General features: G+C 60.6%; 3 protein-coding genes across 11 annotated transcripts in view; 1 reads left to right on the forward strand and 2 right to left on the reverse strand.

The window, feature by feature from the left end:
* Nucleotides 1-126: 126 nt before the first annotated feature.
* TSEN54 (tRNA splicing endonuclease subunit 54) lies at nucleotides 127-7,897 on the reverse strand. Of its 3 annotated transcripts, none has more exons than XM_079904702.1 (11): nucleotides 7,666-7,897; nucleotides 7,172-7,336; nucleotides 7,010-7,073; nucleotides 6,842-6,925; nucleotides 6,415-6,513; nucleotides 5,370-5,422; nucleotides 3,724-3,825; nucleotides 2,893-3,539; nucleotides 2,145-2,217; nucleotides 1,726-1,842; nucleotides 127-1,218 (listed from the first exon to the last, which is right to left on the reverse strand). In XM_079904702.1, the coding sequence occupies exons 4-11, from the start codon at nucleotides 6,905-6,907 to the stop codon at nucleotides 1,068-1,070; spliced, it is 1,308 nt and encodes a 435-aa protein (XP_079760828.1). In that variant the 5' UTR covers nucleotides 6,908-6,925; nucleotides 7,010-7,073; nucleotides 7,172-7,336; nucleotides 7,666-7,897; the 3' UTR covers nucleotides 127-1,067. The 3 variants fall into 3 exon arrangements, with proteins under 3 accessions (XP_079760828.1, XP_079760827.1, XP_079760826.1); XM_079904701.1 differs by lacking the exon at nucleotides 7,666-7,897 and adding an exon at nucleotides 7,480-7,631; XM_079904700.1 differs by lacking the exon at nucleotides 7,666-7,897 and adding an exon at nucleotides 7,480-7,631 and having other exon boundaries at nucleotides 6,842-7,073.
* A 675-nt stretch (nucleotides 7,898-8,572) lies between these two features.
* On the forward strand, nucleotides 8,573-21,591 carry CASKIN2 (CASK interacting protein 2). 4 transcript variants are annotated; one of them, XM_079904307.1, is made up of 21 exons: nucleotides 8,573-8,820; nucleotides 9,967-10,048; nucleotides 10,202-10,515; nucleotides 14,552-14,603; nucleotides 15,125-15,222; nucleotides 15,625-15,770; nucleotides 15,873-15,968; nucleotides 16,055-16,185; nucleotides 16,372-16,480; nucleotides 16,659-16,767; nucleotides 16,959-17,053; nucleotides 17,509-17,770; nucleotides 17,892-18,013; nucleotides 18,113-18,173; nucleotides 18,287-18,378; nucleotides 18,577-18,687; nucleotides 18,766-18,867; nucleotides 18,957-19,095; nucleotides 19,233-20,702; nucleotides 20,794-21,016; nucleotides 21,456-21,591. In XM_079904307.1, exons 3-21 carry the CDS (start codon nucleotides 10,422-10,424, stop codon nucleotides 21,544-21,546), a joined length of 3,603 nt encoding a protein of 1,200 aa, XP_079760433.1. In that variant the 5' UTR covers nucleotides 8,573-8,820; nucleotides 9,967-10,048; nucleotides 10,202-10,421; the 3' UTR covers nucleotides 21,547-21,591. The 4 variants fall into 4 exon arrangements, with proteins under 4 accessions (XP_079760433.1, XP_079760435.1, XP_079760432.1 ...); XM_079904309.1 differs by having other exon boundaries at nucleotides 10,016-10,515; XM_079904306.1 differs by having other exon boundaries at nucleotides 8,573-8,736; nucleotides 9,967-10,515.
* The window catches only part of TMEM94 (transmembrane protein 94), a 36,216-nt gene continuing 34,342 nt past the window's right edge, over nucleotides 21,579-23,452 (reverse strand). For 3 of the 4 annotated variants that reach the window (XM_079904302.1, XM_079904303.1, XM_079904301.1), the window contains exon 32: nucleotides 21,580-23,409. In XM_079904302.1, coding sequence (XP_079760428.1) covers nucleotides 23,337-23,409 — 73 coding nt within the window. In that variant the 3' untranslated portion in view covers nucleotides 21,580-23,336. Of the gene's footprint in view, nucleotides 23,410-23,452 lie in introns of all 4 variants that reach the window. The other variant, XM_079904304.1, reaches the window with a different exon arrangement.

Genomic DNA, 23,452 nt, shown 5'->3' on the forward strand with positions numbered 1-23,452 from the left:
ATAGTTCCCGGAACGCGCGGCTGCCCCGGGCCACCTCCTAAACCGGGCGATCGGTTCCTCCCACAACCTGGCCCCGAGCTGCCCCGGAGGGAGGGGCATAGCCCGGCCGGCTCTTCCTGTCCGGGTCCCTCAGAGCAGACCCCAATCAGAGAGGGTGACCGGCGAACACAGGGCCAAGTTTCGGGACCCAAGAACTAGGTGGTTTGAGGACTGGGGTGTCGCCGAGGCGCCTCCTCTCTGGGCGGCCTCCAAGCCTGGACCTTCCTCCGGGTAACCGGCAGCAACAGCGACCGGAGTTTTCCGCACGACGAGGGAGGGGATTAGGAACGAGGAGACAGGAGCAGAAGGGGCGCGGAGGCCAGGCCCGCACAGCTCAGAAAGACTAGGATTCAAGCCACACTGACATGTCGCCTCTCGGCCGCCCCTCTACCCGGACCTGGCTGCGTTCAGGGAAGGAGCAGTGGAATGCCATCTTCCCTCTTCGGACCACCCTTCTGAAAGCCAAGCTAGCTAGACGTCAGTGACTTCCCAGAGAAAGGGTCGGGTCGCATTCCTGCCCTCCTGAGAGCTGCTCTTAACTCTAGCACCAGAGGACGAAGTACTCTCTGTGGGTGGATACAGCAGGGGTGAGTGCCCGGGGGCCAGTTCCACGGACAATGGGATGGTGGGTAGGGAGGACTCGTCCAGTATATCCAGCCACAGCATAAAAGGGATCTATTTTTTAATGGCTTTGGCTTTATCGCAAGAAGCAGGCACCCTCTCATTTAAAGGCACAGAGTCCTCTCTTCTGCCCCGCCTCGCTGGTCTCTGAAATCTAGTCCTGAGTTCCAAGGGGATTTACTGCAAGGCAGCAATCTCAGGCCTGGGGCATGGAAGTGCTGCAGCAGCCAGGTAGGGGGGGCAAAGCTCCCCTCTCCTGCAAGCATCAGACACCCAGGGCCAAGGCCCAGACTAGCCTCTGAAGCTACAGGTCAGAGTCTGGGTGTAGGAGGCAACTGAGATGGTCCCTGAGAGCAGAGAGTCCAGGTCCCTCAGAGCAGACCCCTGGCCCGGCCAGAGCTGCGTGGTCAGTGCTCCAGATCCCTGGGTAGCGTGAAGTCCCTGAAGCTGTAGAAGGAGATGTCTCCGTGATCCACCAGGGCAAAGATCAGAGGAACATCCCCGCTCTGGTAGGACAACCGCTTGAGGGTGCAGAGGTCTGGGACTGGCTCATCAAATCTGCGAGAATCAAGGTTAGACTGAGACCTGAACACAGCCCACCCATAGGCTTTGAGAACCCAGCCCTCTGAGGCTCCCAGGGAAGGGTAATTGTAAGACAGGAGTTGGGGGTACAAGAAGTCTGGCCCCTGGGCTCTCCTGTCTGCAAACTGCACGGCTCTGATTAAGTTCTCCAAGTAACACCCAGAGCCCTGGTTGGGTAAGGGGACTAGGAAGAGTAAGGTTCTCGCCACTCTTGGCCTGGAAATCCCTCTGATTCACATCCCTTCTGCTGGGTGAGCCTGGGACTAACGTGGCACAGGAGAGAGACTACTTGAAAATGCCAGGAATGAGAGGTGAGGATTGGGAAGCCTGGGTTCCTGTAGCACTAACTGGCTATGGGGCCTCTCTCTGGACCGCTGGTTCTTTTCAGGGACTGACGAACTAGCCAGGGGCATGGAGAGGAGGTCCAGCTGGTTTACAAGAGAACTGGCAGCAGCCCGGGGGAAGTGCTCGCTGGTCCCGTACCCACTAATGCACATCCGGACATAGGGCTTGCCAGGGTTATTCTTTCGGAAGGTGGCCACAGCATCGGCCTGGTAAACATCAAAGCTGATCTCCAAGCCCCCAGACTTCTCCACCAGCCTGAGGACAGAGTGAGAAACCTTAGGAAACAGGGGCTCTCCTCCCCCATCTTTTCTTTCCACACCACCCTTTCGCTCCCCCAGTTCCTCCAGGGGGACTAAGGAGGGACGGCTACCTTATCTGAGAACCTGGGGAAAAATCTACTCTTGTCTCTCACTCCTCCCTCTCCCCTAGATATACATGAATATTAGCCAGGGTAGGGGTCTCTAGAATGATTCCCCCAGCTCATGCCCAACTTCAGGAGTAAAATCCCAGCTACCAACTCCTGCCGGCACCCAAAGTACTGTGGAGACAGGCACTACCTGGAAACTCGCCGCACGCCTCCATCAGCAAGGTGTGTCGTCTGCAGCACAGAGATATGCTGAAGGACTGTGGCTACAAGGATGGTGAAAATAAGGCGTTGGTGAGGGGAGTCAACCCTCCAGACTCCCCCTGACATTTCTGAATCTGCCATCTAGTTTAGGGTTGCCAGATTTAGCAGATTTCTTTTTTTTAGTCTAGGTATGCCCCATGCAACTTTTGCAATATACATATACTAAAAAAATTAGTTGTTTATCTGAAATTCAAATTTAACTGCTCTGACAACACTACTCTAGTTACTTACAACTCACCATGTTCCCATTAAGGACGGTAGTTCTGAATTCATTAACACAACTCTTGCCTATTAGTTCTCTATTCTTAACATGCAGGGCATACAAGAAGCTTCCTATTTATTTGACCAATATATCACCCCCTTGTTCTCCTCTGACAGAGCTGGGAGAACAGGGAACCACAGCCAGTTGGTGGCAGAGCCACTCCACATGCATCTCGTTTATGATTTTAAGGATGTGGTTGTAGTTTTCATTCCTCCTCGCCTCTCCTTGGGCACTGACTTGCCGTTTCTAAACCTTCCCACCTGGGTCTCTTTGCTGCCTCCCAGAATGGACTATCCTTGTGGGTTCCACTCCACTGACAGCTCTCTCCTCCCCCATCTTCCTTAAGCCTCCATCAGTTGTGGTCAATCCATGCCCCCCTCAAAGTCTTGTGGCCTATGGCAGGATGAGGGGGTACCTGGGGAGTCTGCCTGACCGGGACTCAGCAAGGGCGTGACAGGCTGGTCCCACAGGTGTGGGGGGCGGCTCTGGGTCTTCTGCAGGTGCCGCCTCTGCAGCAGCTGCTTGTACTCCTGCCAGCTGGAGCAGCGCTGCACCTCGGGATCCGAGTTTACATCCTCCCGGAAGCGCTGGGCCTCCTCTGCCTGTTGCTCCCGCTCCCGCCTGGAGAGCTTCTCCTTCCGCTGGTTTAGCTTCTGGCACCAGGACTCAGCGTCCGTCTCCCGCCCTGCCACGTTGGCCGGGAGCAGCTCTGGGGCGGGGGCAAGCAGGAGGGTATGGCGGCTGTCTGAAGCCATGTTGGGGAAGGAGATCTGCTCAAAGTTCCAGCGTGGCTTGCAAGCCCCCTTGACCCCGTTCTCCATTTTGCCACTCTCCTGGCTGCACCGCACCCCCTCCCTGGCCAGCCCAGGGCAGGGCTCCAGGGACCCCAGAAGCTGAAAGGGGCCCATGGGGCCCTTTACGGGGCTTGACTCCTGGGATTTCTCCTCTGGGCATCGGCTGTTCTGGTTGCGGGGAGGTGGGCTGGAGGTCGCCAGGCTCTCGGGTGTCCCATCCACCCCCTGCAGGGGGTTCTCCAGGGCCTTGGGCTTCTTATTAATGGACCTGAGGGACGTGGGGAGGAAATGCAGCACATCTGCTCCTGACTGCTGAGGTGCACGCGACCCACACGTGCCCTACTGCCTCCCTGAGCCCCAGCCCAGCTCTTAAGCCCGGGCATTCTCCAAGGCCCAAACACCAGCACCCCCTCAAGGCTCTCCCTGGGGAGTGGCCATGTGGGGAGCATTACTGAGAGCTGGAGCTCCTCCTCTTCCTCTTGCCATTCCGATCCTCCAAGCGCTGGACACTGCCATCCAAGTTCAGCTGCCTCTCGTAAGGGGACAGGACAGAGCTGTGGGTGAGAATGGGGCAGGCAACAGAACCACCTCCTCAGTCTGGTGCTCCCCGTGGAATGTGTGAGGGACTGACTCAGAGTAAGTCATGGGCCAGGGCTAGAGCCATAACCAGGGGCTAAGGCCCCAGGCAGACCTGCACACGGGGTACGTGGGGGCAGACACAGGGGCCTGTCCATGCAACTTTGTCCAGGCCTCTGGGTCTCACCAACGGCACCTTTGAACAGAGGTTCCCTGAAACCAGGGCTCCTGCAGAGCCAGCAATAAATAATTAATCCCTAGTGAGAAAAATCAGGGGGACGAGAAAACTTGGAAAATCAAGAAAAATGAAAATAAAACCCATAGATACTACTGTAACGTTGTTTCTTACAAACACGCATACTGTCTTTCTCCATGTTTCTCCCTCTCAAAAATGACATTGTACTAACATACTACTGTGTAGTCTTTTTTTACACTCAACAGTATGTTATGGACATTATTCATTCTTCCCTGCCATGATTTTTTTATGCCTGTGAGGCTGTACTGTCCAATATGGTAGCCCTAGACAAAAGGGACTATTTAAGTTAAATTTAAATCTATTAAAATTAAACAAAATTAAAAATTCAGTCCCATGGTTACACAAGCCACGTATACTGGATAACACAGACACAGACCATTTTTATCACTACAGAAAGTTCTATCAAATAGCGTTGCTCTAAGGGATAAACTTTAATCTGTATGACCATGCTTTCCCTGTTGGGCTTATAGTATGTTTCCAAAATCACTGATTTCGCAAAGTGATGGTGTTTCATGTAAGCTCCCCACTAAATACAAGTTCTGTGGGGGCAGTGATTTTGCTCTCTGCTATTCCTCAGCAACCAGCATAGGGCCTGGCACCCAGTAGGTAGTCAATAAATATTGCTGAACAAACGACTGAATGAATAAACACGTTTCACAGGTGAACTTACACACACATCTGTGACTGTTTCCTTAAGATATGTTCCACTTTCAAGAATTAAAGGATGTGCTTGTTCTACAGCATGTGTGACATACTGTGAACCTGCAAAGGCTGTACCAGTTTCTCCTCCTGAGTCTGAAAGTCTCTGTGGCTCTTAGCTGTGCTGGATTACTAAGGTGCTGATGCTCAGAAGACCCAGAAGGAAAGAACATTTAACCTAGCAAAAGGAATGTGAAACCCTACTCAGCTGTTAATTCTTCACTTGGTCCTTCATTCATATTTTCACTTAACAAATCTGCTTGCACACCTACTAAGTGCCAGGCACTGTTCCGGTACTGTATCTCCATTCTCACGCTGAGCTGTAGGTGCTCAGTTGTTATCTGTGGAGTGAACGGGATGAAGATGGGGCTCAATCTGACAGCCCAGGATAAGGTGAAATGACCCAGATTTGTCCCAACACGCTTCTCGATGGAGCACCTCCAGCCTGTTCAGAAAGCTGCAGTTCCCCAAGGATTCCAGGTAAGGAGAGGCCACTTTCTACTTTGGGGCCAGTCAGCCAGGTTCCAGGACTAGAATAAATTTGAGGGCAATAAGATAGGGATTTACCTTGCTTGGAATCGTCGAAGCACATAGCCCAGTCGCTTCAGGTGACTGAAGACCTCAAAAGATAAAAAAGTAGAGGTCAGACGTCCACTTTTGAAAACAAGTAGTTTCTCCACACAGAAGCCATTCACCACACCCCCAGATTCCAAACCCTGGGACTGGTAGGACCACACTCCATTATAAACGCTTTCCCCAAACTAAGGTCTCAAGTCTCTGAATTCCTGTCTCTCACTTACTGTGGGCACAAACGACATTTAGCGGTTTCTTAATTTAAACACAAATCCCAAAAAGCTGATAGTTGATGGACCAGGAAAAAAACTATACCCTAGAATATTCTGATACCAAAGCTGTCACCAGTGAAGCTCCTGACTACAATAAAGACGAGATAGCAGAAGGTGGTGAACACCTGGCCGCCCCGCAGCACCTCCATAGATGGGTGGGATGGGGGGAATAGTCTTTGGATGAACCACATGTTCAACCTTGTGTCCCTGTATCCACATCTGAGAGATGTAGGCAGGAATGCCCCCAGCTTGCTTGATCTCTCAAGCCTTCAACACTTGATCTCTCAAGCCAAGCACTTCTTCCTGGAAAGACCTTCTCCTGGCGTCTGTGATGCCACCTCTCCTGGTTTTTCTCCTGCATTGCCAGACCCTCTTCAGTTCCCTTATCTTCCCCCTGACCTCCTCAGGTTAGAGTGCCCCAGTTCTCAGACACAGCCCTCTACTCTGGCCACACCTAGGTACAGCCCAGTGGGGTTTGAAATACCATCCATGCCATCATGGTGTCCACATTTCTGTCTCTAGCCTGGTGCCCCTCCTCCTCTTTGTCTTTTTCCTGGCACTCAGCTGTGAAGTCAACCATCCATTTGCCTGCTTACTTATATATTACCCAAGTGCCACCACTAGGATGTAAGCACCATGACAACAGAGCCCTTGCAGGTCTTGTAGCCTCAGCACATGGCTCTGTGCCTAGCACCTCGGAGGTACTTATAAATACTCATTAGTTCAGTGGATGGGTGGCTTCTGTCCCGCGAGAGGGTGGCAGATACCTGGTACTGCAGGAAAGTCACAGTGTCCTCAGTCAGCAGCAGCTGGTAGGCCTCTTGGATAGACAGTGGAAGGTCTTGGTGGAAGAGCTGGATAGAGCCCTGGAAGCGGGGCCAACAGCTCAGCTTGTGAACCGTCCCTGCAGTGGCACAGCCAATGAGGCAACTTCCCTGCTCCGATATCCGCGTGCTACGCCCCCCTCATCACAGCAAGAATAGGGCCAACCGGGAAGGGGAGGGGGGAGAGGGAGGCAGCACCAATAACTTCGACTGGAATGCCTGCTCCCTGCGTGGTATTCTTGTCTCCTGCTCTAGAAATCAGGTTACAAGCTCCCTGAATACTCAGTTGTATATACTTTTTCTCCAATAAGAACGTCCTTCCGGTTCCTTGGTCTCAAACCCTTCTCCACTCTCCCAGGGCCCCACTCACACACTCCAGCAGATACAAGGCCTCTTCCGGGTGAAGCCGCTGCCGGCCCTGCTCTGAGAAGCCCATAGTCTGCCAGAATTTACCCTGCGTGGGATCCAGACCAAATGTCACAAAAGAGCCAGGAGGGCAGAGAAGGCGGGTTCCCTGTCTCTGAACCCCACCGCTCACCGCAGGAGACTTCAACTCCACGAAGCCTTCTTCCGGTCTCCACTCGGCGGCCACCAAACTGCCCCTGGCGAGGAGTAGGGAGGGGTCCGTCTCAGTCTACCGGATTAGTCTACCGGGTCCGTCCGCCCCGGCTTTGCCCCCGCCCCGGCCCGGCCCCCTCACAGACGCTCCACGCGCTCCTCCGCCAGCAGCTGCCAGAGCTCCTCGCGGCACACTCGCAGTCGCTCAGCCTGGGCCGCTGAGCCGTCGGGGAGGAAGTCCTTGGGGCCATGCGAGCGCTGGGGCAGCTTCTGGGACCTGGAACGGGCAGCGAAGAGCTCCGGGGCACTGGGGAAGGAAGGGACGCGGGGTTAGCGCCGCGCAGTCGGGGCCGCTCGGCCCAGGCCTGGATCCCCGTCCCGGGTGCCCGGGCCCTTCCCGGCGCCCACTCCGCTGTCCCGGCGCCTCCCCCGAGCCGGGCCGCGCCGCACCTGAGCACGCGCCCGGCAGGCACCTCCACCGAGGCTGACTCGGGTTCGGGCTCCATGGGGTTGCGGTCTGCCGCTGCGCGCGCGCGCGCGCGCGCCACGCCCACGCCCCGCCCACCGCCGGAACTCCGCGCGGCCCTAGCGCCCGCGGATCCTACCTCTGCTCCTCGGGTCTCCGGATCAACCCACCTGCTTTCCACCTTCCTGGGTGTCCTGGGTCCTAGAGGCTGCCCACAAACATGTGCCTCGATTCCGGGGGCGGAGAGCTTGCAGGTTTCTGGATTGGGAGGCGCTCCCCTCTCCTATCCCCAGCCCGCCTCTGGGCTTCTCTCTAGTAAAACTTGAGGAGCCCGGCGTTAGAAAAGTGTAGTATGAAGAGTCAAATGCGTGACCCTCCCCTCCGCAGCCCTGGGCTGCTTAGTCCCCACCACCCAAGCTGGACAGGGAGGTTAGAAGAGGGGGTTTAGAGAAGGGAGAGCTTTGGGTTCCTGAATTCCACCTTCACAAACTGAAGGTCACCGAGGGCTGTCAGGTGCAGTCTAGGGAGGTTCGGAGTTCCTTCAGGGTCTTCCGTTAGGTCCCTTCCTAAGGGGTCCGAAGCCGGGTTTCCAGGGCCGGGGCGGGTTGGGGGGAGGCGCTGTCCGACCCACGATGGTGCTGAAGCGCCACCCCAGCCCGTCATTAGCACCTCCTCAAGGCTGGGGTCCCCGCCGCCGCCACCGTGGGTCGTTCCAACACAGTCCGCTAGGTGGCACCATTGCTCCGACCAGTGGCTGTCGGTCGGAGACTCTGGCTGCGGGCGGAGGTCGCCGCGGGAGTCCCGGGAAGGGCGAGGGTCAAAGAGGAAGGGGGTCTTCCCAAGTGGGATTCCTGGGTCTCGGTTCCCAGATCCCTTCACATCACGTCTTCTGTCCCACCCAGTCACAAACAGGGTATCTCACCATTTTCGGTCTGAACTCTAGAGCCCCGGGTCGCCCGGGGCTCCACAGCCAGGAGGCAGCTGCGCGCACTCTCGGCCCCACCCACGCCGCTTCACCTGGGCGCATGCGCTGACCCGGCCAGCGTCCTCGGTCTGGACCAGAGAGAGGGGGCGGGGCCTGACGCGGATCGGGGCGGGGCCGTAGGCACTGACTGACAGTCCGACTGCGCTGCCGGGACGGTCCCTCCGCTCCCGATCCGGCCGGAGGGAGGGGGGAGGGGCGGGATTTCCTGCGGGAGGCGCCGAGCCGGCCTTGGAAAAGGAGAAGGAGGAGAAAAAGGGTAAGGGGGGCAGTGGGAGCCGCCGTCCAGAGTGCCAGGGACCGAGCAGGACCTGCCGGATCCCCGGCGGGGAGGCTGGGAGAGGTGAGACTGCGGGGACTGATCTGGGGGTCAGCACCGTTGAGGGCGGGCACAAACTAACTTTTCTTGCGGGATCCGCGGGCGCCTTCATCTGTCGTGTCCTTCCGTCCTCCTCGCTCCCCTGTACCGTCTTCCCGCATCAATTCCTCCAGCGCTTGGCCCTCCCGGTCCCTCCCGCCGCTTTGTTCCCCGGTCCGCCTGGGCTGGGCTGGGTTGGGGGGTTGCGCGGCGCTGGACTGGCATTCCGGGGGGCGGGGGAGCCAGCCCGACCCCATGCACTGCCAGGGGCGCCCTCCCCCAATGTCGGCCGCGGGCCTTGAGCTGGAGTGCCATCTGGTTTGGGCTTGGGACTTTTGGGGAGTAAGAGGACCCCAGCTAGGGCCCCAGGCCTGCACAGGTCTCATGCCACAGGACTCGGGCAACAAATTCTCGGCCACCTAGGAACTGACGTAAGCTTTTCCAAAGTGAAGTCTGGGCTCTGGGCCTCAGATTCAGGCTTGGGAGGGCAGGCAGCCCCATTTACCAGCAGTGCCCGGGCTCTCACCTCTGTTCTCCGCCCAGCTGCTTCCCCATCCCACACAAGGGGTGAGGATGGGTCAACAACAGGTGCTGTAAAGCCTCCCTGTCCTGCAGGCAGACACCCCGCCAGAGATGGGGGGCCCTAACTCCCCAGTCCACCCTCTGAATTCATAAAGAGCCCTGGGGCTAGGGCATCCAGCTATTACAGCAAAGCTCGGATAGGGGAGGTTCTGGGGGCAGGCACCTTCCACAGGGAGTGACCCCTGCCCATCTGCCTGTGCCTGACCCTCCCAGGCCCCACCTCCTGGCCCACCAGTTGTCTGTGGGTGTCAGAGCCTCAGGCTGTGGAGAACAGGCTGCTGGCCCGACCTGCCCCAGTGTCGTGCTGCCAGGGCCCCTCCTGCCCCAGGTTGAGGTGCTGCCAGGCCCTGGGGCCTCAGTGACTCAGCCTCCCCCTCCCAGAACACCACCTCCCCGCTTCCAAATACTCCTCTCATGCATGGCGGCTCCCTCCCCCTTTTGAGTGGCTCAGCCCCTCCCTTGACTCAGAAGGGCAGCCGGGGTGAGTGGGGGACTCCCTGGAAGCCCTGTCTGTTCTTTCTCTGAGCCCTGCTTCTGGGACCCTTACAGACTCTGGCCCAGCCTTCAGCAGACCTTCAGCGGACCACATCTTTTGCAGACCCCTGAGACATGTCCACCGCTGCTGACTGAGGTGTGAGGGAATGCTGGCTGCTCTCTGGGTGGGCACTGGTGCTCCTGAGCCACGTTGGAAAGATTGGCGCCCCCAGTCCTGGCCCATCCCTGGGCTGTCGGAAGCTGCAAGCTGATATCCGTTCAGATTTCCACACAGCCTCTGCCCCCTCAGAGATCAGCTTTCCTGCTTGTGGTGGCAGCTCACGAAGCACCTTGAGGGGGTACCCGTCAGCGCCTAACAAGAAGCCCACTGCCTGGGACACCAGACACACTCCCCCTGGACGCCTGGCCCTCCAGAGGGCCAAGGGATGGCACCCTGACACCTCGGCTTAGACCCGTTTCCCTGCCTCTGCCCTGGACTCCTGAGCTCAGAGCCCAGCCCAGGGACCAGGATGGGTCGAGAACAGGACCTGATCCTCGCCGTCAAGAATGGAGATGTGACTGGTGTGCAGAAACTGGTGGCTAAGGTCAAGGCCACAAAGACCAGTGAGTACTTGACGGGGTGACTCTCCAGCTAAGACCCTCCCCGGAGAGCCAGGCTGTGGAGAGAGGCCTGGGCGGTCACTCCGACCTGGGGACTTGGGGTGGGAGTGCCTCTGTGTGGGAGAGCCAGTGAGGAAGTTGGGTCCCCCTTGCTGTGAACCCTTAGGCAAGTCACTTTACCTCTCTGGGCCTCAGTTTCCTCACCTGTAAAGTAAAAGGATTGAAGTACATTCATTCTAAGTTTTTTGAGTGCCTATGGTGTGCCAGGCTCTGAGCACTGAGCCACAGCAGTGAACAAGACAAACTAAAAGCCCTGCCCTCATGGAGTTGCCTTTAGCAGGTGGTTTTTCCAATGTGTTCTTTGGAGCCGTGGGGTTTCTGGCAGTGAGTTGGGAAAGACTGAATAGCTAGAGCTCAGCCTCCACGCCCACCCCCAGTTCAACCAGCGCATCTCTGTGTTTCTGTCAGCTTGTGGAGATATCTGTAAGATGGCTTTTTAAAGGGAATTCTGCTTAAAGCAAAGTTCAACATTATCTAACTGCTTACGAAAGCCCCCATCCCCCTGACTTATCTGCCTGTGTCCCCTGGCGGGGGGTGTCCAAAGTTAATTTTCTGGAGGTCTCTCTGCAGCCTGGGGTCTCTAGTCGACAAGGTTGTGGGAGCTCTGTGCACAGGTGGTCACACCTGACTTCCATCTCCTGAGTACCTCTGCAGCGAGACCCTGCAAGGAGAGTAGACCTCTGGGCTTCAGGGCAAGCTCTCTGGACTGTCCCAGGAGGACACTGGACTTGTCCCCTTGAGTTCCTGGACCAGCAGGGACAGGAGATGGCTCCTGCCACCAGACTTGGGCTGGGGGAGAGAGGGTCCTTCTGGAGTGCTGGGGCTCTAGCCCAAGACACAGCTTGGCCCTCTGCACAGGAAGGAGTCCCCCAGGCTACCTGAAGATGTCCAATTATCCCCACCCACACCTGGGAGCGTGGGGTGCCGGAAGGAAGGATTTTAAGGGCCTGGGAGTTGTGCACGTGTGTGAGTGTCCCCACTTACACGCCAGGGCAGGACACCCGGGGTGTAGGGAGATGGAATCCTGAGGGGTGCTCTCTGTGCCCTGGGGGAGTGGATGCAGGGTGAGCCCGATGGGGGAAGGTGCCAAGGAGGGTCCAGGGAGGGCCCTGGAGGCCCCAGGGTGGGAGCCACTGCCCCTCCTCCCCTCACCTCTGTGTTGCTTTTGGCAACCTGCCCAGTAGGGCCTTGGTTGAGCTGCTGCCGGCCTCACAGCCCTGGGGCCTCAGACCTCAAAGTGAGGCCCTCAGGAGGGCAAGTGGCTGGAGGCTGGTGGCAGAAACCTTGCAGCTAGGCTCCTAGGCTCCGGGAAGGTCCCCTGTGCCCAGAGGGGGGAAACATCTGTGGAGGAAGATGATCCTTCCCCCCACTCCCCAGGGGACTTGCACAGAGTGTAGGCACAGGCACAGAGCGATAGGGTCCTGGAACCACCTGTCCCCCCTCCCAGTCCTCTGAGAAGCTGGGAAAACTGGTGACAAAAAGGAGATCACAAGGTGACCTTTGCAGACCCTACAGTTTATGAAATATTGTAATCCCCTCCATTCCCTGGGAGATGGGTACTTCTACATGCACTTTACAGATAAGGAAACTGACACTCAGAGAGGGTTAGTGATTTGCCCAAGGTCACACGGCCATTGTGTGGCAGATCCAAGACAAGCCTGAGCCCTCTGCCCTGTGCTGCCGCACTTGGCTGCCCATCAGAATTACCGAGGGATAGTTCTGCAAGTACAGACTCCCCGGTCTCTCCCAGAATTACAGAATCATCACAGAGAGCCTGGGACTCTGCAAATCCGAAAGTTCTTCAGGTGATTCTGAAGCAGTTCTGAGAAGGGAGGCTGGAAACTCCTGCTCCATACCCAGAAAGGCAAAGGAAACTGCTGGAAGGGAGGTGGCAGGGCTCCCTCTTTTCCCTCTGCCGGTGGCTAAAGCTTTCTGGCTGTCCAGAGAGGGGTGCTCCCTCAGCCTGCTGCATCTGATATCTGGTCACTGGGGGCCGGCTTTCCCTGCCTACCCAGGTCCTCTTCAGGGAGCAGGTGGCTGGGAGGAGAGGGCTACAGTTGCCCTGGCCTTGCCTCTGCCCTTCCTCCCACCCTCCCCTGCCCCCTTTTTTGAGCTGTCTCCTTCTCTGGCCAGAGGAAATGGAGTGGGCTGGGGGCGGCCTGCTGAGCTCACATCCTCTGCCCGAGCCTAAATCAGGAGGAGCGACCCTTCCACCCGCAGAGCCAGGCCTGGGAAGAAGGTTGTACCGCAGGGGAAGTGCCGGGAGCCACTGCCAAGAACCTAGGACCCTCCACCCTCCCACCAAGGTCCCCAGTTCAGTCACTCTGAGCCTCTCCCCACCGCCTTTCCGCCCATTGTTCTGGAAAGAACAGAGCTACCCAGCCTGGCCCTGCCCCTGTTCCTGTCCCTTCTGTCATGTTGTCCTGCCACTCCCCGGAGGGGCTGCCTCTCACCGCCGAGCTGCCCCAGCCCAGGCTGTCCAGGCTGGCAGTAGCTGGAGGGACTTTCTGTGCCTCTTCCCTGCTTGACCTCGTTGTCTTCACTGAGGCTCAGAGAGGTACCAGGGCTGGCCAAGGTCACACAGCCAGTAAGAGGGAGAAGAATTTGAATCACGCACTTCCTGCTTCTAGGGCCCCTGTTCTTTCCACTGCCCTGAATGGTTCTGTGTGACAAGGACTTTCCAAGGGGGCTACAGGAAGGCTGGGAGGCCTGGGTTTCTTTCCTGTGGCCCCCACCCCCTCACCTCTTCCGTCACTCTTTGACTCCGTATTTACCTTTTCGCTGTAGCGCACTCGCCTCAGCCCTAAGCGTAGCTGTCTCCCCCTTCCCATCCTGTGCTCCTCACTGCAGGCTTGGTCCCTCCCTACTGGAATGAGGCCCTGTCTTGCTGGGGTATTCAGGGGCCCACCAGGGCCTGGGGGGCAGGCCTGGACCAGCATGCTTGGCGCCCTGCCCAGCCGGGTTGAGCCAGGCCTCCTCCTTCCCGGCAGGGGTGGGTTCCAGCAGGAGGCAGGGGCCCGCCTGTGACAGGCACTCTCCTTCCCCTCTGCAACACTCCTCGGGGCCCACCCCCTCCCACCCCCTGGCTCACACGTGGAGCACACCTGTCTGAACCCCGTCCCTGTCACCGAGAGGGGGATGAACCAGCATCCTCCCCTTGCTCCCCGGGGCACAGAGCTCTCTGCTAGGAGCCTGTGGGTGCAGAGTCAGCAGTTACTCCCCTGACAGGGGCCCTGGGGGGACTGTACCAGCTTTCGCTGGAGGACAGCCTCTTGGTAATAATGGGTAACATGTAAGGAGTGCTGAATGGTGAGAGCTCCCGTCTTTCACAAGGGTCAGGCATTGTACTCACAACCCCCGTGAGCAACTTGTGTGATCAGCCCATTTTACAGATGAGGACACAACCCGAGAGGTCAAGTGACTTGTCCAAGATCACACCGCTAGTATGTGGCAGAGCCAGGGCGTGGTGAGGTCTGTGTGACGCCACCTTCCCCACTATGCTCCGCTCAGGGATGACCCAGGGCCGGGCAGTGTGGCCTTTGAGTCCAGCCCTGGCATCCGCCCTCTACTCTCGAGCTCCTGGTACCCTCTCCTTTCTCTCCCAGCCCCCTCAGCCCGTGGGACAATGAGGCTCACTCCTTGGTCCATTCAGGCAGGAATGCCAACCATGCGCTCGTGGGACTGTCCTCTGAGGGCACAGCATGCCAGTCCCCCCCGTCTCCGCCCCCTTTGACCCTATAAACAAGCGGGGCTGGGGGCCCAGGGAAGCCAGGCCACTGCTGCAGCGGCGCCCTCCAGCTGATGGGCCAGGGTGGGAAGCCATAGGGACCGACAGCTAAAGGGCCATGGGGCAGATGCTTTCCTGCACTCCAAGAGGTCAGCTGGAGGCGGGAGGTGGGCGGGGAGGGGGCGCTGGGTCAGGTGTGGGCAAGGGCGGCTCATTCGAGGGTGCCCTGATGCCTCCCGCTCTGACCCCCAGAGCTCCTTGGCTCCACGAAGAGACTCAACGTCAACTACCAGGATGCTGATGGGTGAGCGGGAGCCCCTGTCCCTCTTGAAAACTGGGGGGGGGGGGGAAGGGCAGTGGAAAGACCTGGGGCCTAGAGTCCCTTCCCCTCTCAAACTTGGCCCTTGAAGCGTGTTTGCCGAGAGCTCAGGGCCCTGCCCGCGTGCCTGCCCGTGGAGCTATCCCTGAGGGAGGGGAGGGGGCCCTGGTGCCTCTCTGAGAGGCCGCCTTGGGTCAGATTCCTGCTGGGCCCCCCTTTCTCCCTGGAGGGTAGGAGCCCTCGGGCTCCTGCTCCCACGGCCCCCTCCCCTGGGCCGGCTGTGAGGGAGGCCAGACAAACAGGCCTGTCAGCGCAGACACTGAGCCCTTTCATGCTGCAGCCCGGCTGCTCTGCTCCCGTGGCAGGGCTGGCGGGGGGGGGCCGGGGGTGCAGTGGCAAATAACTCATCCCTGACGGCCCCCAGGATGGGGCTGCTGTGAAAGACCAGGATTTGGGGGCGGGGGGCCGCTCCCTGACACCCCCGACCTTGTGTCCCACCACACCAGGTTCTCGGCTCTCCACCACGCCGCCCTGGGGGGCAGCCTGGAGCTCATAGCCTTGCTGCTGGAGGCTCAGGCCACCGTTGACATCAAGGACAGCAATGGTGAGAGCCCCGTGTGCCCGCACCCCAGACCCTGTGGTCAGAGTTTGCCCCTGCTACATCGTAGCCACGCCAATAGATGTTGGCATAGCTTCTCTGAACTTGCAAATGCTTCACCTCTTCAGTCTTCACAGCCTTCTGGGGTAGTGGGTGGTACTGACGTCCCATTATCCAGGTAAGAAAGTTGAGGTTACATCACCGTTACAAGGTCACCAGCTCATCCGTGGTGGACAAGGTGGGATTCTGGCTTCAGCCCCAGACAGCCGGACCTCTCCCTGACCAAACCCGGGTGAAGCCAGCTTCGCTTCTCCCCGCCAGCTGGGGTGGCTCCAGACCCTGCTCGGTTCCCTCCTCCGGCCCCACGCCATCCCTCGACCTCCTTTAGAACCCCCTTCCCTCTGGCAGGCATGCGCCCGCTGCACTATGCGGCCTGGCAGGGCCGGCTGGAGCCCGTGAGGCTGCTGCTGCGGGCCTCTGCGGCCGTGAACGCCGCCTCGCTGGATGGGCAGATCCCGCTGCACCTGGCTGCCCAGTACGGACACTATGAAGTGGTACGTGACCCTGCCAGCCTACAGGGGCGCGGGGGCAGGGAGAGGGGGGCTGGCACGGGGGGCGGCCAGGCCAGACCCCTCACTTGGCTCCCTCCACCCCAGTCAGAAATGCTCCTCCAGCATCAGTCCAACCCGTGCCTGGTCAACAAGGCCAAGAAGACGCCCTTGGACCTGGCCTGCGAATTTGGACGGCTCAAGGTAGGGCCTGCCGCCCTTGGGGTACTGGGTTCTGGCGGTCTCTGGGGTCTCAGGAGGAGGCCCTACCTGAGTGCTGGTTGCTGCAGGTGGCCCAGCTGTTACTGAACAGCCACTTATGTGTGGCACTGCTGGAGGGGGAGGCCAAGGACCCGTGTGACCCCAACTATACCACACCCCTGCACTTGGCTGCCAAGAACGGCCACAGAGAGGTCATCAGGTACCCACCGGGGCCCCCCCAACATCCTCATCCTTTTCCGCTGGGACTGGCGATGTCCCCTCAGTGCCCCGCCCTGCTGCCCTCTTCACCCTCGCTCTGGGTCTCTCTCCCAGCCCCCAGCAATCGGCTTCCTCTCCTTCCCCATCCCCTGTCCTCTGCCCCAGTAACTCACCCTCCCCTCCACAGGCAGCTCCTGAGAGCTGGGATTGAGATCAACCGCCAGACCAAGACAGGCACGGCTCTCCACGAGGCCGCGCTGTATGGCAAGACCGAGGTGGTGCGGCTGCTCCTGGAGGTGCGTGTGGGCCCCTGGTCAGCCCGCGGGTGTGGACCCCTGTGACCCTATCTCTGAGCTTCCACTTCCTCATCTGTAAAATCTGAAAATAGTAACTACCTGCTGGGTAGCTGTGAGAATTGGGAGACGCGACAAACCAGGAGCCCAGCACAGGCTTACCCCGCACTGTTGCACCCAGGGTGGGGTGGACGTGAACATACGGAACACGTATAACCAGACGGCGCTGGACATCGTGAATCAGTTCACCACCTCCCAGGCCAGCCGTGAAATCAAGCAGCTACTGCGGGGTGAGCGTGTGGGGAGAAGACCCAGCCCAGGGCATCCGGAGCCGCTCCAGAGGGTCCCAGGGAGCGGAGCAGGAGAGGATGCCATGCTCCTGGGCCCCGGGCTGGTCTGGGGGGTCATGAACAGGGGACTGGAGGGGTGGGAAGATGCCCTAAGGACCCTCAGATGACACCTGTCCTCCTCCTTCTTCTAGAGGCCTCAGGGATCCTGAAGGTCCGAGCACTCAAGGATTTCTGGAACCTCCACGATCCCACTGCCCTCAACGTCCGGGCAGGGGACGTCATCACGGTGAGGACCCAATGCAGGCGTTCCTTTGAGACACAATGATTGCTGTCACCTCCTTGGGCACCTACTGGGGATCAGGCTCTGTGTTAGGGTCTTTATAGGCACAACCTCGTTGAGTTCCTCCCAATCCAGGTAAGGTAGGTGCTCTTACCATTTCCTTTTTGGCGCTGACAAAATTGAGGCTTAGGGAATGAAAGCAGTCTGTCCAAAGTCGCAAGCTAGCAAGCAGTGGAGCTGGGACCTGAACCCAGGCTGACTCCAGACTCTTGTTGGTATGCCCTGGAGGCACCCAGGGGATTGGGCTGGATGCTGGCGGCAGGGCCAGAACTGTGGGCCAGCTTGGGCACCAGAGGCCAGCTCCCCGGGGGGAGGGGAAGAGCTGGACCGCAGCTGCAGGGCTGGGCGCTGGGTGCAGCACGTGACCGCGGCCTCGCCGGCCCCCGGCCCCTCTGCCACAGGTGCTTGAGCAGCACCCCGACGGCCGCTGGAAGGGCCACATCCACGAGAGCCAGAGGGGCACGGACCGTGTGGGCTACTTTCCCCCGGGCATCGTGGAAGTGGTCAGCAAGCGGGCGGGCGTCCTTGCACCCCGCCTCCCCTGTGCGTCCACCACCCTGCGCCCAGGCCTCTCCAGGACACCACAGCCCCCTGCTGATGACTCCCTGCACCCCCTTACCTATGGCCAGCTGCCTCGGGTGGGCCTCAGCCCAGACAGCCCAGGTACCTCCTCCTGGGGGGGCAGTGCTGGGTACTGGGGTAGACATCTGGCTCTGGCAAGCTGCCAGTCAGCTGTTGGCAGGGCCAACTGGGGCTCTAACCCCTTGGTTTCTGCCCCCCACAGCAGGTGACAGGAACAGTGTGGGCAGCGAGGGCAGCGTGGGCAGCATCCGCAGTGCTGGCAGCGGACAGAGTTCCGAGGGCACCAACGGCCACAGCACCGGCCTCCTGATTGAGAATGCCCAGGTGGGGGGGCGGGGGGGGGTGTTGGTTGGGACCAGGGCCGGGCCCCCCACACCCGCTGCCAGTTCCCCAAGTGAGAGTCAGTTCCTTCCCTGTCTTCAGCCACTGCCCTCTGCTGGAGAGGACCAGGTGCTGCCAGGACTGCACCCCCCGTCCCTGGCAGGTAGGAAGGGAGACTGGGACCTGGGTGGGCTAGGAGCGGTGCAGGTGGGGAGGCTGAGGGCTTGGCACCCCTTTGTCCTGCCACCCTGATTCCATTTCTCTCCCTCCTTGAAGACAACCCAAACCACCGCCCTCTAGCCAACTACCGCTCCGGGGAGCAGCTCTTCACCCAGGACGTGAGGCCGGAGCAGCTGCTGGAGGGGAAGGTGTGACCTGCACTGGGGAGTGGGCTGCGGGTAGGGGTTGGGATGGGCCTCAGTGTGGACTTAAGTCCCTTCTCAGACCAGGCCCCTGGGGAGGCTGGGGTCAGTGGCAGGTCTGTGGCCTTGGCACCCCGCCCCTGCCCCTGCCCCCGCCCCAGCAGACTCAGCTCCATTACCTTCACCCCTCCCCCCACACCACAGGACGCTCAGGCCATTCATAACTGGCTCAGCGAGTTCCAGCTGGAGGGCTACACTGCCCACTTTCTGCAGGCTGGCTATGACGTGCCAACTATCAGCCGCATGACACCCGAGGTAGGTGCTGCAGCGGGAGGGCAGTGCAGGAACCAGTGGGCAGAGCAGGAGGCCTGATGGCATGACTCTGTGTGGCAGGACCTGACGGCCATCGGGGTGACCAAGCCCGGGCACAGGAAGAAGATCGCCTCAGAGATCGCCCAGCTCAGCATCGCCGAGTGGTTACCCAACTATATCCCGGTGAGTGGGCGACGGGCACGGGCTCCCACCTTCAGCTGCGGCTTTGCACTGCCTTCCTGGCTCGGGGGCCGACGGTGCTGCTTTTGCAGGCAGACCTGCTGGAGTGGCTGTGCGCGCTGGGGCTGCCGCAGTACCACAAGCAGCTGGTGAGCAGCGGCTACGATTCCATGGGGCTGGTGGCCGACCTCACTTGGGAGGAGCTGCAGGAGATCGGGGTCAACAAGCTCGGTGAGGACTGCCCTGGGCCTCTGGCTGGGCCCCCGCGTGCCCTGGAGGATCTCCAGAATGTTTCGGGGGTCCAGGAGGGATGAGGGTGACCCTTCCCAGCCCCAGCTAACCCTTCCGCCTCTATCCCCCCCTCCCAGGTCATCAGAAGAAGCTCATGCTGGGGGTGAAGCGGCTGGCCGAGCTTCGGCGGGGCCTACTGCAGGGGGAGGCCCCAGGTGACGGCGGCCGCCGGCTGGCCAGGGCCCCGGAGCTGATGGCCATCGAGGGGCTGGAGAATGGGGACGGTCCGGCTGTGGCTGGCCCGCGCCTCCTCACCTTCCAGGGCAGCGAGCTGAGCCCAGAGCTACAGGCGGCCATGGCAGGGGGTGGCCCCGAGCCGCTCCCCCTGCCTCCTGCCCGCTCCCCCAGCCAGGAGAGCATCGGGGCACGCTCACGGGGGTCTGGGCACTCACAGGAACAGCCTGCCTCCCAGCCCAGTGGCGGAGACCCCAACACCCCACAGGAGAGGAATCTTCCAGAGGGGACAGAGCGGCCCCCTAAGCTTTGTTCCCCACTTCCTGGCCAAGGGGCCCCCCCTTATGTTTTTATGTACCCCCAGGGCTCGCCCTCCAGCCCAGCCCCAGGGCCGCCTCCTGGCGCACCCCGGGCCTTCTCCTACTTGGCCGGGCCCCTGGCCACTCCTCCAGACCCGCCTCGGCCCAAGCGCCGGTCCCACAGCCTGAGCCGCCCCAGCCCGGCCGAGGGGGAAGCCGAGGGGGAGGCCGAAGGGCCGGTGGATAGTGCCTTGGGCAGTTACGCCACCCTCACTCGGCGACCAGGACGCAGCGCCCTCGCCCGGACCAGCCCCAGCCCGACGCCAACCCGAGGGGCGCCCCGCAGCCAGTCCTTCGCCCTGCGGGCCCGCCGCAAAGGCCCCCCGCCCCCGCCCCCCAAGCGCCTCAGCTCCGTCTCCGGCCCCACCCTGGAGCCGCCGCCGCCGCCGCCAGATGGAAGCCCGGCGCCCAAGGAGGGGGCCCCAGGGCCCCGGAGGCGAACACTCAGTGAACCCACGGGCCCCTCGGAGCCCCCCAGCCTGCCCGCCCCGGCTGGCGCCGCATCGGACACAGAGGAGGAGGACCCAGGGCCCGAGGGGACACCCCCGTCTCGGGGCAGCTCAGGGGAGGGGCTCCCGTTCGCGGAGGAGGGGAACCTGACGATCAAACAGAGGCCCAAGCCGGCGGGCCCCCCACCCCGGGAGACGCCTGTGCCTGCTGGCCTCGACTTCAACCTCACAGAGTCAGACACTGTTAAGCGGAGGCCCAAATGCCGGGAGAGGGAGCCACTGCAGACGGCACTCCTGGCCTTCGGGGTGGCCGGCGCCACGCCCGGCCCCCCTGCCGCCCTGTCCCCGCAGACCCCCGGCGAGTCCCCCTCGGCCTCTGCCAGCCCTCCCCGGCCTGACCCTAGCAGCCTCCCAAACCCCGGAGCTCCAGCCCCTCTCTCTCCCAGCCCCCCGACCCAGCCCCCCATGGCTCCCTGCCCGGGGCCGGCTCTGGAGAACAGTCGGCGGCCCGGGGAGATGGAGCCCCCGGCTCCCCCTGCTGCCCTCCTCAAGGTGCCCGGAGCAGGTATGAGGCGGGACCCGCGGGGAGAGGGTGGTGTTGGCAGGGCTCGTGCCCAGCCCAGCTGAGTCACAAGCCAACCTCTTTGTCTCTGCAGGAACAGCCCCCAAGCCTGTGTCTGTGGCCTGCACCCAGCTGGCATTTTCTGGCCCTAAGCTGGCTCCCCGGCTCGGCCCCCGCCCTGTGCCCCCTCCAAGGCCAGAGAACACTGGGGCCACGGGCCCAGGCCGGGCCCAGCAGAGACTGGAGCAGACCAGCTCATCCCTGGCAGCTGCCTTGCGGGCCGCGGAGAAGAGCATTGGTGCTGAGGAGCGAGAGGGGTGAGGGGTGCTGGGTGCTGAGGAGGGGGAGAAGGCGGCGTAAGAGCAGCTCCGCCCGAATCCTGAAGCCTTTTCCCAGGGTTCCGGGAATGACGGGAGGGGGATGTCACCGTCACGTTGGGCAGATCCTCAGGCTGGGGGGCCTCTATTGGGATGGGAGGAGCCTGGGCCTGGGGTCACCCGGATCTGACCTGCAGGGAATCCTGGTGGCTGCCACTTAGAGGCACGTGAGCTTGGGCAAGTCACTTCTCCCTGTGAGCCCCAGCGTCTCTGTGCAAGGAAGGGAACGGTAACTCCTACTGCCTCGGGAATTTGTGAGAATTAGGAGAAGACGCACTCAAAGTGCGCACCAACCACGCTCCCGGTAGCAGCCCCCTTGCCCTGGGCCGGCAGGGTGCGGACCGCTGGCTGATCTGACCTGCTCCTTCCCCTGCTGCAGCCCCCCGGGCACCTCCACCAAGCACATCCTGGATGACATCAGCACCATGTTCGACGCCCTGGCTAACCAGCTGGATGCCATGCTGGACTGAGCCGGACCTGCTGGCAGCTCGCAGCAGTGCCCACCGTGACCTTCCTCAGCCACTGCCTTTCCCCCGGCACGGACGCCGCCCCTGCCGCCCTAGCGGGGTCCCTCCTGCTGCTGCAAGCCAACGGCTGTTGGCACCAGGGCTCTGGGAGGCGGCCCCCAGGGGAGCTGAGGGGACTCGTCAGAACCTGACACCTCAGCAGAGCCCCCTCCCAGTGTGTAACCTGACGGGACGGCCCTGCCTTTTGGGCAGGGACCCTGGTGAAAGCTTCCTCTCCAGGAAGGAAGAGGTGGTGGCCGGGCTTCTGGGGTACCTCCTCTGTCCCCCCAGTGTCTCAAGCCCCTGTGCCAAGGCCCTCTGGCCACCCACTGTGCTGTCCTGGCGCCCAGAGGCTGGAGGAGGCGGTGTGTCTGGCCTGGTCCCCCGCAGGTGTTCACAGGACATGTAAACAAGCGGCCAGGCCAGCCTCCGCCGCCGCCCCTGCCTGCCCTCAGTGAGGCAGAGCTGGCGGGGGTGGGAACAGTGGGATTCACAGGTCCCCCAAAGTCCAGACGTTCCCAACTGTAAATGTTATTTTTTAAGCAGAGAGAAATGCATATATTTTAAATGGAATTTATTCTATCTATAACTGCCTGAGAGGACGCAGTGGGGGAGGGGCTTCGGACCACAGCAAGAGCACCCACTGCCCGCCTTGGGGCTGGAAGCCTGACCTGGTTGGCCCAGGCCCCGGCTCTGTAACCAGTAACCTCTTCCCCCAACTAACACCAATGAAAGTGTCATTCCACGTGATCGGGCTCTGTGTTTGGATCTGCGCCACGGACCTCTGAGCCAGGGGTCGCACCTGAGCCGGACCCGAGCGCTCCCACTGACGCGCAAGGAGGAAGGCTTGGGCCCTCCCCTCCTCACCTTTGCGGAGGGGCTCCGTCACTGGCCGAAGCCCTGGGTAGGTCCGTTAGTGGCTGCCTCATGGACCAGCCACAGGTTTTTCTTCAGGAATTTATCAGTTTTAATACAAACCAGTCTGTATTCATTCCTAAAAGGCTCATTTCCAGTAAAAAATAATAATACACCAGTGAAAACGTTCTCACAGGATAACTAGGGCCGGGGCTGAAAGGAGCCCTGGGCTGCACCCCAGGACTGGCTCTCCCCGCCAGCTTGAGGGCAGGCACAGGAGGAGGTTCCAGGGCCAGGCGGGGGCTCTGCTGCATCTTCAGGTTTCTGTGTGAGGCTCCCCCCTGACCACAGAGGAAGGGAGGGAAAGTACTCAGGGCCAAATCCAGGCCCCTGCCCCAGGAATACAGGATGAGAGGGGCACAGGGAGGATGAACCACCACCCCTGCCTTCAACAGTGGCCTAGAGAGCTGTTCGGACCTCCCACGGCTGCTCTCCCACAAAAGGTGGAAGCTCAGCCCCATGGCTCATAGCTCTGCCTGAAAACCCAAGAGCAGAGGGCGCTGCATTCGGTGACCCTGAAGGGGGGCGGCCCACAGGTGGAGGGGGCTGAGGGCCCCTCTTTTAAGCGCACGAGGTCATACATTCAAGAGTCCAGGGGTGCTCCCCCTGGTGAGGAAGAGCCAGACTGTCCTGACACCAAGGCCACAGCTCAGCATCTCTTCAGTAATTCCCCGGGGGGCAGGACGACAGCTGGGTCTGACACCGGGAGTTGGGCCTCCAATGCCATAGGGCGCAAGAGCAAACCCTGAAACATTCATGATATCAACTCCCCAGACTCAGAAATGGGTCTGGCTTTAGCCCTACGATCCAGAGCAACTATGACCACCACGGCCAGTGGCTCAGAAGGGAGAGTTCATGCCCAGCTTAGTTTCAAACTGCAGTTTCTGTCGCTTCTGGTAGCGGACCCGGACCCTGGTAGGGTGGGAGATTAAAGTCCAGGTTAGCGCAGACCCCC

This window comes from Stenella coeruleoalba (genome assembly GCF_951394435.1).
Source record: "Stenella coeruleoalba genome assembly, chromosome: 19".
NCBI classification, from domain to species: domain Eukaryota; kingdom Metazoa; phylum Chordata; class Mammalia; order Artiodactyla; family Delphinidae; genus Stenella; species Stenella coeruleoalba.

Excerpts from the sequence above, each read along its gene's own strand:
- TSEN54 (XM_079904700.1), bottom strand. The coding sequence starts at position 7,535 with ATGGAGCCCGAACCCGAGTCAGCCTCGGTGGAGGTGCCTGCCGGGCGC. Across the intron at positions 7,074-7,171 it reads GAGGAGCGCGTGGAGCGTCT|GGGCAGTTTGGTGGCCGCCG; the intron begins GTGAGGGGGCCG and ends ACTCCTCGCCAG. Across the intron at positions 1,219-1,725 it reads GTCCGGATGTGCATTAGTGG|ATTTGATGAGCCAGTCCCAG; the intron begins GTACGGGACCAG and ends TGATTCTCGCAG.
- CASKIN2 (XM_079904307.1), top strand. The coding sequence starts at position 10,422 with ATGGGTCGAGAACAGGACCTGATCCTCGCCGTCAAGAATGGAGATGTG. Across the intron at positions 15,771-15,872 it reads AGTACGGACACTATGAAGTG|TCAGAAATGCTCCTCCAGCA; the intron begins GTACGTGACCCT and ends CCTCCACCCCAG. Across the intron at positions 17,054-17,508 it reads GGGCAGGGGACGTCATCACG|GTGCTTGAGCAGCACCCCGA; the intron begins GTGAGGACCCAA and ends CCTCTGCCACAG.